Source organism: Vipera berus, assembly GCF_964194415.1.
Source record: "Vipera berus genome assembly, chromosome: 2".
Classification (NCBI taxonomy): Eukaryota; Metazoa; Chordata; class Lepidosauria; order Squamata; family Viperidae; genus Vipera; species Vipera berus.
Genome location: NC_138203.1, coordinates 226973547 through 226986426, shown reverse-complemented (window position 1 = coordinate 226986426; position 12880 = coordinate 226973547). Strand labels below are relative to the sequence as shown.

Below are 12880 nucleotides of genomic sequence, written 5' to 3'. Positions count from 1 at the left end.
TCCACCACTCCAGCATTTTCACCCCCCCGCCGCTCCAAGCCGCGATTCATAGTCAGTTCAGCAACACGTGGCTCCCCAAGCAGCAGGAAGGCGTTCCGGAGCATCACCGAGCTGTAAAAATTAATCCAGGCATCACAAATCTCAGGAACACCACCAGGCTCCGTAGAAGGGGTCTCGAGACCTCCGTTGCACAAACGGTCAGCCGGTCGGAGCCACGCTGAGCAGAGCTTCAGCAAAAAATCAGGGTCTTTCCGGGCGCCTCAGCAGCCTCAGCAGTCTCCATCGGGGCTCCGCCCAGCTCCTCCGCGCCCAACAGCCTCCATTGGAGTTCGCCGGGTCCCTGCGGCACCGATAAACAGCTGGTCGGCGCCATACAACACGGGGCTCTGCTCAGCTCCTCCATGTCCACCAAGCCGTCCAGAAACTCCCGAAACTCCTCCGGGCTCCTCCAGGCTCCTCCGGGCTCAGCTGATAGTCCTCAAAAAGTCCTCAGAGAGTCCTCGGAGTCCTCGGAGCCCTCGGTGAGTCCAGGCTCCCAGAGCCAAGGCAAACCATGTAGGCGTTCTAAAGGCAGGCACCGAAGCTCAGCTCCCTCGTCCTCGTCCTCCTCCTCACCCGAAACCTTCACAGGGCCCAAATATCACTGTGAAGCTCCCCAGGGTCGCCACATTGCTAAAATTGCCGAAGCTCCTAACGGAGCTCAGCCATGCACGTCCGCCATCTTGGGCATGCTCAGAAAAGAAATGGTATAGGTTCTCCAGCTTGAGCAGGGGTCTGGACTAGAAGACCTCCATGATCCCTTCCAGCTCTACTCTATTCTATTCTATCCTTCCTGGACACTCTGTGTGCATGTGTGTACATTTCACTTCCATTGCAAGGAATGAGCGAGACTAAATTTAGTCATGCAAAATGACTAGTAAAAACCTGAATTACCAACACATTCAACCACCTGCAATTTGTAGATATAACAGAAGGCTTTAAATAAAAATAATAATCCTCCATATGATGCTTCTGTATATACTTAAAATAATTGTCTCATCTTATTTCACCCTGAAATCCCTCTTTGTTAAACTCTCAAACTTATACTTAACTCAGGAGGAAGCTGAATTCATCAGAGGAGGTGGCAACAAGACAAATGAGCTACATCCTGTGGTTTTATGGACCAAGTCAGAATGTGTATGTATGTACTGTACTGTATATATGTGTGCATGTCTGTCTGTCTGTCTATCTATCTATCTAGCTATTCATCCATGCATCCATCTGTTTGTCTATCTATCTATCTATCAATCTATCTATTTATCTATCTATCTATCTATCTATCTATCTATCTATCTATCTATCTATCTATCTATCTATCTATCTATCTATCTATCAAATTTTACACATACACACAACTACAGAACACTAAGTATAAAATATTTTTTTTAAACAGTAAAAAGTAAAAATGTTACAAATTACTTCCCTGGCTTTTGTTGTTATTGTTTTTCAGAGAAATTGCTTTAGTGGTTTAAGTTTTATGGGTAATATTTTGACTAGTTTGTTTAAAAAAAAAATTAGACTCCTGCAGCCTGAATGCCAAAATCAAATCAATTGGCTCTTACCCATGGATGATAAAGTCCTAGATAACTATAACTATAACTTACTAAATATTACTATAGTTTCTTGCTACTGCTGTTTCCTAACCTTACATATTATTATGAATGTGGTCCTTCTAATGCCTACTAATATTCCAATGCTTATCACTGCAAACAAAACTACTCTAAGCCTTTGTTTCAATTGACTTCATAAAGAAATCCACTGAAGAGGAAACTAAATGCACAAAGGATATCTCTTAGTGCTTGTCCTAATGTCTGATGCAAATATGCAAATTATGCCAGGACATGATGGATACATTATCATCCCTTACCACCACTTCTGCTGACACCTGTGTGGAGTAAGAAGTCTCACACAACAATACAAAAGGCATGGTCTGACAACTTCTTATCAAAATCCAGCACTAAACCATTATGAAAAGTGAATAGTCCAGTTCAGCAAAGTGTTCAGTATTTGAGGAAATACTCAAAGAATTAGACATGAATATTTGTCAAAATTCTGATAGAGGTTATCCAAGTCATCATGCAAAGGTTGTTTTCATGGAATAAAGCTGTCTGAGCCAGGCTGTAACAGATGCTGTTTCAGTCTTTGAACGAGCCACAGCAAAAGCTTTCATCCTTTGCAGCTCAATTTTCTAGCACAACTAGCACTACTCAGTTTGAACTGGAGCTGCTGAGCTGCCTGGATGGAAGAACTGATTCCCTAATTTATAGGATGTCCCAAGCATTATTTTTTCAGGAGTCTGGCACTTCTCAGATGTTCTCACGGACTTGATGGGATATGTAACAGAATCTGAGTTCAGACATTGGAAACAGTGGATGATATTCTGTCAAGATCTAAGTCCTGCACCTACAGGATTAGTTTTACCAAGTGTTTATTATTGTATGGCCATGATAGGATTTTATTATTTATTTCTTCATTTAACCTGTATGGTGGCCATCTATAAGGCTTACAGACATTTAATTATCCCCATTGGATTATCAAGCTAGTTGGTACAGCTTGTCAAGGCCTTTTGGAAAGCCAAAGGGGGTGGGGCAGATCTTACGTCAGGGGGTAAGATGTTCCAGAAGGTGGGGGCTAGGGCATAAAAGGCCCTTTTTCTAGACCCCACCAGCTGAAATTCCCTGGCTGATGAGAGTTCATATCATGCCACTTCAGCCACCATGGATAGGGCAAGTTAATCCCTTTATCTCAGATAGCCAAATCAGTGGTGGCAAACCTATGGTATGCCTGCCAGAGGCAGCACTCAGAGCCCACTCTGTGGGCACACATGCCGTGGCCCTAGCCCTGCTTCCCCCCGTGGCCCCTCCTCACCAGTAGCCACCCGGAGGAGAGTCGCCCCCAAGTACAGCCCACGTGGAGCAGTGCAGCCAAGGACATGGCAGCTGGGTAGCGGGGACAAGACTCCGCCCTCTCACCCCATCATGTGGTTGATGCTGCAGGGCATGGGCAGAGGGCTTGGCTGCCATGACAATGCTGGGCCGCCTGGGCAATCTGAAGTGGGCCATGGAGGGGGTGGGTGGCCCTGCGGGCGGGCAGGGCAGGGGTGGAGCGGGGGCAAGCAGGGGGTGGGGTGGGGCGGGGCAGGCAGGGCCGGTTTTCAGGCACTTGGTCTTTAAAAGGTTCACAATCACTGCCCTGTTATAAAACAGGACACTTGAGGGGCAGAGTCTTGTCAAGATCTCATAGCTGAATGGCCTTGGCTCCTGAACTAGATTCCCATATCTGAGATATGTCAATGAATCTCTTCTGTAGAACTGGTTAACAAGTTATATGTGGTGGGAATGTTCAAAAGCGCAAAATGTTTGGCAGCAGATAAAAAATTGGTTGGAAGAAGTATTACTACAAAAAACTGATTTAAAACCAGAAACCTTCTTATTAGGGATTATTAATGATAAACTCAGCAAAGCATTTTTCTACTTATTAGTGCATATTTTAACTGTAGCAAGATTGGCATATGCCCAAAAATGGAAAAGAAAGGAAACACCTACTGAAGAAGAAATAATAGATAAAATTTTATCCTGTGTCGAAATGGACAGGTTAACCCTAGAGATCAAAAATAAGATTGAAACAGAGTATTATGAAATTTGGCAAAATTTGTACAATTAGTTAGAGATAAGGAGGATCGCTGAGATGACTATTGTTTGATTAGTTGATAATGTAAGGATTTCTTATTAGCACCTATATCAGGACACAACTGAAAGATATGTAAATATAACACTGATGACTGAAAGACAGTTTATTAAAAAATTTACAGATGTTATATGTACAGTTTGTTATACTCTGTCCTGTCATAGAATGTATTTTAAGTTTTTATTATTTCTTTCTGTAACATAAGGTAATACTAATAGTAGTGTTTTAGCTAGGGAAGTTGAATCATGTCCACTTTTGTTTTTAAACGTACATTTAATAAAATTTTCTAAAAAAAACAAGTTATATTTCACGTATTGGTTTCAGACCTAGGCTAATCAATCTTTTAAAAAAGGTGCTGTCATGAAAGGTGTGCAGTCAAATGCCACAGATCTTGACAGATCTTTAGCATCACTAACACATGTAATTTGATATCTAATCTTAACAGCTTTATATGCAGTACTCCTTCCAACTCAGATCACTTGATCACTCAGATAGGAATATGACATTTTTCTATTTCAAAAATGGTTTTAAGACCTGCATATACTCAGTAATAATGATGAACAATCACCCATACTTACAAGATGTTCAAAGTTTGCCCAGTGTAGTCACAGTGACCACAGATGACGGCAATAAACTCTAGTTTTTCATGCTGCAAATAAGGCCAGAAGTGAGGCAGCGCCTGGACAATACCAAATCTGATTGACTTTGTCCACGTTCAATTTAATTAAAGGATAGTTAACCTAGTTGGCCTATTTCACTGATTCAGCATGGTTCATTCTCTTTTATTTATTTTTAATTAGCATATGAAATTTATAAATAATTTTCATCACAGCTTGAAGATCAGAATTGGTGTTTTGACTTGGACTGGATCCACAGTAAGAGAAGATTGGAAGAAAATAATATGATATTGGAAGAGAGGTCCCTGGTAAGGAGCCAAGGTCAGAGATGACCTCATGGACCAATCTAGTTTGATTAATTATCAGGCTGCTATCAGATGATGTATGGTAGGTAGGTAGGTAAACCTATAATTTGTCTATATAGAACCATGCCCACTTGCTATTTATAGTGGCTCCCAGCTGCCAGCTGGGATTGGGCCTTGCAGGCAAAAGCGTAGCAGGCAAAGCAGAGAATCTGAATCTAAGCTCAGTGCTACACCAAAAGGTGGTAGCTGGAGCCAATAAATTTGTGGCAAATTTCCAAAACATATTTCATGTACCTTATTGACACTCATTTACCTTATTTAGCACTGCCAGTGAGAGAATAGGTTTGAGTCCAAGGATCCTGTTATAAATATTTGTTCAATAAATGGGCTGGGATCAAAAGCACCCATTGAAATATTCAGAATTACTTATGATGTACCAAAAAGAAATAATTCTCTATAGATAGCATTCCATGGTAGTAGTGGAGTAGCAATTTTATAGCATATAGAAAAGCATATCCTTGTTTTTTTCTGCATCTATTCAGTCTGTCAGTTAAGCAGATAATTTTATAGCAGTCATTCCCAACAGATTATATGAATTTGAGCAATTGCCTTATACATTATAAAATACAAAATTCAAAGAAGGTAAAAAGACCCCTATTCCCAAAGTACTATTTCCAGACTTAAAATAATAAGCACATACATTTGACAAATGTCATGTGTTGGTTATAATGCAAGTAGCCATGGGAACAGACATAGAATGTTTTATATGTTTTTAAGTGATGCTTTCATAAATACACTTAACATGAATGACCATTAAATTTTATTATTGCTTTTGTAGTTCACTGGGCAATAGATTTGGGAATGGAGGTGTTCTCTTTGAAGAATTGATCTTTGCTGTTGTTCAGGTCCCTGACTTTATTTTTCCTCTTCAGACAAATAAAACATTTTCAGGAAGAGCCCTACTTGCACATATCCAGGGATCATCATATACCGGTGGATACATGGTGGCTTGCTTTCCATAATGCAAGGTATAGTATTGATGCCATCCCTATAGAAATGCTGCAGCAATTGCAAAAGAGTTTCTGTTTCTATAAAATGGTTGCGAAAACAGAAACAATACAGCACATAGCCGTAGAAAAAGTTTACCAGATCCATAGACATCAAAACACTAAATCTGTAATTCTGTAATTCTTAAAGCAACACATTCAGTTTATGTTGAATTTGTTATAGCATTATTTTGGCTTTATAACAGTACTTACACCTTTTTACCTGAGTACACACTTTAAAGATACACAGAATCAGAAAGCATTAATGCTATTATTCATGGAAGATCTCTAAACTGAATGAAACTAAACTCTAAATGAAAAACTATGTGCATTGGATTGTGCTGTCCCTGGCCTTAAACCAAAATTGGCACTGGCCCATTGCTATATAAAATATTCTTCCTTCTCAAGAAATAATACTGTATTTAGAAGTGCATGTTTGATTCCTCCCTCCCTTGTATGAAAGTTCTTTCAAAGAAGTTGCAAAGACATATATGATTTATAAAAAGAGAGGACAGCATTTTCCAAAATTCTTAACATATCCTGTTATTTAGAAGACTAAAATATTTGAGAATTATTTCAAGCTTCATTTATTTTTGAACTCTTACTTGGAAAGTGAGTGTAGTATTGCATTCCATTGATTATTTTTAATGCCTTATAATTGCCACTGATATTTGATTTTATCCTTTCATTTTCTTGAACTACAACAAGTGTTGTATAGTATTTAAGGAAAACACAATGCAGTAACCAAAAATAGCAAGAAATTAAAGACAGACAAGAACATGGAATCTGATTTAGGTAAGTAAGAGGTTGGCAACTGGGATGAAATCCAGATACTAAAGAAGGGAAACATTTTCTTACATTCTTGCTGCAGACCATGAATGGAGCAATCTATCTCCCTCTATGAAAGTCTAGCAGACTGGCCAAATTTGTTGCAAGCTAAGGTTTGTATGTTGATTTATAAACAAGAAAGTGTCAGTTCACAGATATATATAAAAAATGCATACAGCTTGTTTACTGGAAAATAGTTGGAAATTTGGCTAAACAAAGAAAGTTATAACTACAGTATTAAGACACATTTAAAAAATTGTAATTCTATGTTGGAATTCAAATTAAAAGAATACTTTGCAAAAATACATTATTTGTTGTTAATGCCATACCACAGAATCTGCTAAATAATCTGCAAGCTACTATAATCAGCTTACCATAGTTGTACACATCTACTAAATTAATTCCTATGGTCATACAAATAGATATCATAATTATTATGCTAAATGTAAATGTGTATTTCCTGTAGAAGTAAATATATCCCATAATAGATAATTTCAGTTCTCTGTAAATGATAGCAAATCTTCTGCAGACTTATTTTCTCTTCTGGTTTTATACAAGAGAGTCTGCAGAGAAAAAATAACAGCTGTTTTCCATATTAACTTTGTTATTTTATCAGTTAATAAACAGAGACATTCACAAATTTCATGTTGACTGGAATTTTTGAAACCAAATTGTTTGGAAAACCAAAGAATGATGCATTAATTTGTTTGCTCTATAAATGGATCATCTGTTGCAATGATGTAAAGAATGATGCATTAATTTGTTTGCTCCATAAATGGATAATCTGTTGTAAAAAATAAAGGAAAATTCCCAAGGGTCATAGGTATCATTGAACCAATAGGAAAAAAAACATTTATATTATGTAGCTCCAAGAAGCCAAATAAATATGGAATTTGAGGAAATATTAGACAGTTGCCATTTTGGTTTAGACTGTACTACGTTACTGGATCAGAGCAAGCTCTTCTAAGTTATTCTGTTTTCACATCAGGTACCAAATATCTTTGAAAATTCTTAAGCAAATTATGAACATGTTCATCGTCTCAAATTATTTGTCCCTGGAGTATGATATCCAACTTTGAAATCCTTTGAACATGGAGGCATTCATAACTAATTCATAAACTTACCTTCCCAAGTCTTATACATATGTCATGAGTACAACATACGAATTCCCAGCTATGGGGTCACATTACATCTGAAAGACTCTAGGTTTGAAAAACTACCACAAAGTAATCTGTGCTTGAATTTATCATAAATTTTCAAATATTACAACCTATGGTTCTTTTACCTTTTTATTGCTATTTTGAGTTAGATATTAAACAGTTAAAATACATTTGTACTACTGTACTACTACTATTTGCTATCTTTACTACATAATACCACAAAACTCAGGGTAATCAAATCATTAAGAATTTTTCATTAAAATTCAATATGTGTGTATAGACACATACACACACACCTATATGTATGCATATATAAAAATGGAAAATGGAAAATGATAATACGTAATACTAGTATAATATCTGTTAAAACCTAATTGATTTTCATGCTCTGACACAAAAACATCTAGATGGACAGCTCTGCTAACTTGTTGCAGCAAACACAGTATGGCCATTTTGTTATTGTCTAATGACATACTGCATGAGATTAAATGTATTTACTCCCAACAAATACTTCCATGTAAGCATACAGCAAACACAGCAGGCTTTATGTCTGAGGATTATGTACTGGGCTGCCTTGTTAGAATCCTATTGTGACACCTTTATCAATAAAATCATTGTAAAACAAGCTTAATGGCCCTAAAAGGAACATATAAACATGACTGATAAACAGTAAAACCATAGATTTATAGTGTTATGCAAAATATGCTCTTTCAATAATAGTTCATAAATAATTCTGTACAATATCATACAAATATATTTTGACTTGCATAGAGGAACTTAACCAATAATGCTGAGACTACTTCATTGTGTATTTTCAAGAGGTCCAGAAAAACACAATCTAGCCCAAGAAGGCTTAGTTTTCATATTTAGTGCTTATGAATTTATTTTACAAATTTTATTTTTGTATATATTGAACATATTCTTAAAATAATTCCAACATAATTCATAATTTACTTCCTAGATCAAATATGTAAAACTGTCTGGTTCTTAATATGACAGATTAACACCCTCCCAAAAAAAATATTAAAAGCTTTCTGTTAAGCAAATAAGAATAATCATGCTAAATATGCAAGATATGTGGGCAAAGTTCATGAAACCTAAAATGTGACTTCACATGCTTTGTCTCATAGTTTTCACCTTTGAAGGAGATCAAAATTTTTGCCTAATTTCCAGCATTTACTGAATATTCCTTTTCCTGGTTAAGAAAAGCGTGACATCTGCAACTCAAGGTCTTTGTTGCCATGAAACATTCCTCAAGTGTACCAAACCTGGAAACAACAACAACTTCCTACTGCACACACTCCTTTGCCAGACACGCACATGTGCAACAAGGCCATGTGACCATCCTGAGGCAGGTTTGACTCCTCTTTCTGCCCCCCTCCTGTGGCAGTCCTTTGCAGGAAGGAGATAAGTTGCAAGTGGCCCCAAGCCCCAGCAGGCCAGAAGCGCCCCCCCCCTTTATGCTACATCACTGCTGCCCTTCCACCTTGGCAAGCCAGCCTCGCAATTTGCAGCCCAATGGGCGTAATGCCACAGGCAGGGGCCCTTTCTCGCCCCTGGGTAGGCATAATCCCCGTCTCTTGGCACTGCCAGGGCTAGGTCCCTCCTGGACGGTCAGGACAGACGTTCCCCGCCTCTGTATCGGTCCCAGCAGAAAGAGAGACCGGGGCGCCTTACCAATCCGTTTGAGGCTCGTCGATGATCAGGAGCAGCTTGAACTTTCTGGCCGCCGCTGAGGAAGACGAGGAGGCATCCACCAAGCCCGCCGAGGCTGCCGTCTGCTTCACGGCGTTGGAAAGGGAGCTGAAGAAGCTGCTGCCCACCGACTGCTGCTGCTGCTGCTGCTGCTGTTGTGGCGGCGGCGGCGGCTGAGACGGAGGCGCCGCTGGCTGAGGCTGCCTGCGCTCCGAGGCCGGGGAAGAGGACGCAGAGGTGGCCGAAGGGGCAGGCGGAACCGCCGGAGGGGGAGGCTGTTGGGGCTCCGGCCGCTGCAGGTCGGTCATGTAGCCATTGGGCAGGTTGGCGATGAAGCTGCTGTCCGAGAGCCTGCGCCGCAGAAAGTTCATCATTTGGCCGCCGAGCGGAGAGAGAACTGGCCGCCGGCGAGAGGTGAAAGGAGCAGAAAGGAGAGCTGGCTGGCGGGTTTCCCGCTTTGCCCGACGCCTTGCTGGGTGCCGGAGAAGGAGGGAGCGGGAGCGCTGCCGCTGCTACGTGCGGGAGCCGCCGCGGCTGCTGCTAATGCCGGCGCTTCCCCGCTTGTCCCGCCCTCCCGTCTCTAGGTGGCAGCCGCCCAAGCCGTTGCCGCCTTGCCTCGCCTTCCTTGCCTCGCTCTGCTCTGAAGGCGCACGGGCGGAGGGAAGCGGTACCAAACCGCGCCCTTATCGCCCGCCCCGAAATCGACGGGGGAGGGGGTCCTCTGAGAAGCCCGCGGTCAGCCGCCGACACCCGTCTCGGCGAGAAAGCTTCCGCGCTTCCGGCATCCTCCCCGCGCGCAAAAAACAGCCCTGTTTTTCCACCGTGCGCGTTTAGGTTGGAGATGCCACGGGCGGCGAGGTCTCCATGGGCCAGGGTCAACCGTGCAAAAGAGGGTCGCTGTCATGGGAACGCGAGATCGTCACGGTACCTGTGGCCCGGCACTGTCACGCAAAGGCAGCTTGCTCACGCAAGTCCTCAGAGACCCAAGTTTTTCTTTCATGTCTGAAAGGCAGCAGCTACACCAAGGATTCCCCTGAACTTGTTTTAAGCCTATCATCTGGAACCGGCGTGGACATTATAAAAACGACAGCTACAAAATGTTAAACATTTAATAGACAAACCAGTGTCTGGGAATCTCAGCATGAAAGATATTTTAACAGGTGACAAACATTGACACTGTAGGTATCACCATATGCCCATAAGGGCAAGTCACATTAGGAAGCTGTCTTGGAGAAGGTCCTTCTTAGTCCCTACCAGCTGTATCCTGGCCAGCCTGATGGAAGGAGAGTTCCTCTTTCCATGTTTTACTTTTTATATGACATCATTTCTCAGACTATACCGCCTAAAGCTTCAAACTGAACATTTGGTATGGAGATCAAAACATTTCTGAATTCAGGTATGAGGGAACATTCTCACTTCAGTCAGCACATTACAGCTTCTAGCAGGTACGTTCAAGAGGGCGCAAATAAAAGAGAAAAGAATGCTTATTCACTGAATCTCTCTTCTACACCTGCACCACACAGTATCTCTGATATTAATCATTGTCTGTTGCTTATTTCCAGCACCCACAATTACCAGTAAAAGGTCGTTGAAGGTGTCAGAAATAATAAACCCTCATCATGAGCTGCTGAAGACCATCAATAACAGCCACCACAGCAAAAACATATTTTCTGGGTTGGTAGATGCAATAGCCAGACTTTATCATGTCATTCTGACATGATATAAGTATTCTTAAAGTAGGCACAAATACAATCAGAATATGGGGGATGTGCTAAGCATAGTTAAAAGTAATTTTTCCTTAGGTAAAGAGCCACCCACCCTGACATCCTCCAGTTCCAGTTTTGCAGATGACCTAAATGATGATTACACAAAAATAATCACATATTTTTCAGCCTTCTGAACAAACCTTTACTTGTTAAGAGTCTGCATTGTAAATGTAGAGAAAACATCATTTAAATAACTGACCCTCCTTAAGTACAATATAAACTTCCTGTTCACTGTAAGATGTTCTCTAGGACCAACATAATATATTACGTTTTGCAATATATTTATGTCTAATTTGAGGAGAACAATTAATGCAAAAATATCAGCCTTTTGAATAAGAAATTTAGCTCTGCTAGATTCAGATTCACTTATCTCTTAAAAATGAAATGCCAAGAGCTTTTAGAACATCTTCTGTTAAAAAAGAATATAAAGGACGGTTCAATGCACTGTGCCTTTTTTTGGTATTTTTCTATTACCTGTTATTAAATTCTTGGCATAGACTTCCAGAATTCCATTATCACCTGAATACATTTCTGGTTGAAATTGAACTTGGCAAAAGAAGAACTGGATGGGTCAAGACTAAAGTTGGAATATATAATTTGCAGCCAAGCATCATGGGGGAGGGGGGGAGAGATATTTATCTGTGGCAAATTTACCTGTCACTTTGACCCAGCTAGTCAAGATGACCAAGCATTTTGCTGTTACAATAGTATGATGATGATGATCAACAAATCTGTTTAAAAAAGAACATTGAGTTTTTAAGCACTGTTTTAATCAATACAGTGTTTTCAAATGTTCTTGTCCTTATTATCTTATACTTCTTTCTGTGAAGAGGACAGCTGCAGGAAAACTGATTTCTATCTGGAATTTCTTTGAGATCTACAGCATTACCAAATATTACCAGAGTTTATTTTGCTTATTTTTTTTTAATCCCATTTATATCCCGCCCTTCTCCGAAGACTCAGGGCGGCTTACAATCTAAAGCACAATGTGCTTAGCAATAGCCTTCATTCTATGTATATGCCTGCTTATTAGGGCTTTCGGGGGCCCCCAAGCGGCATTATTTATTTATTTATTTAGATTTATATACCGCCCTTTCCCGAAGGACTCAGCTTATTGCCCCCAACAATCTGGGTCCTCATTTTACCTACCTCGGAAGGATGGAAGGCTGAGTCAACCTTGAGCCTGGTGGGATGCGAACCTGCACTAATTGCAGTCAGCTGGTGTTACTTAAGGAGGCATTAGCCCACTGCTCCACCAAGGCTCTTATTACTGCACCTGTGTTTATTGTATATTTATATTAATTTTTGTATGGTATGGTTATAAGCTTATTTATAGTCATACTATTGAAAATAACCTTCATAGCCTTAAAGTGAAGTTTATAAATACTATTAATTAAGATAAATATAAATAGCAGTACTATTTTAAATACCATTTTATAATGTCCACAGCTTAAACATTGTTCGTAAGCCCCAGGCAATTTACTTTTACTGTGAATGCTAAACAGTGTCAGTATGCTTCTTCTAAAGTGATATGTTAGTCATCAAAATCAGTTGATTTTGGTCATGATGCAGTAGCTGCCAACTCTATAAACATCTAGTTCTGCATGTGATTAAAACAACTAAAGGAGGAATTTTTAAGTAGGCACCATATGCTAAATGTGTTTGTAAATTTATTCAGACAGCCGGTTGTGATCAAGCAATCTCAGATTTTGTATGATGATCTATATTTGCTCCAAT

The 12880-nt window shown here is 40.1% G+C and overlaps 1 protein-coding gene across 1 annotated transcript in view; it reads right to left on the bottom strand.

Annotated features, from left to right (window-relative positions):
• SYN2 (synapsin II) overlaps window positions 1–9751 on the bottom strand; it is a gene marked incomplete at its 5' end in the record, with an annotated part of 124271 nt that extends 114520 nt beyond the window's left edge. The window contains one exon of the mRNA XM_081320462.1: window positions 9360–9751. Coding sequence (XP_081176588.1) covers window positions 9360–9751 — 392 coding nt within the window. The remainder of the gene's footprint in view (window positions 1–9359) is intronic.
• Between the last annotated feature and the right edge of the window lie 3129 nt (window positions 9752–12880).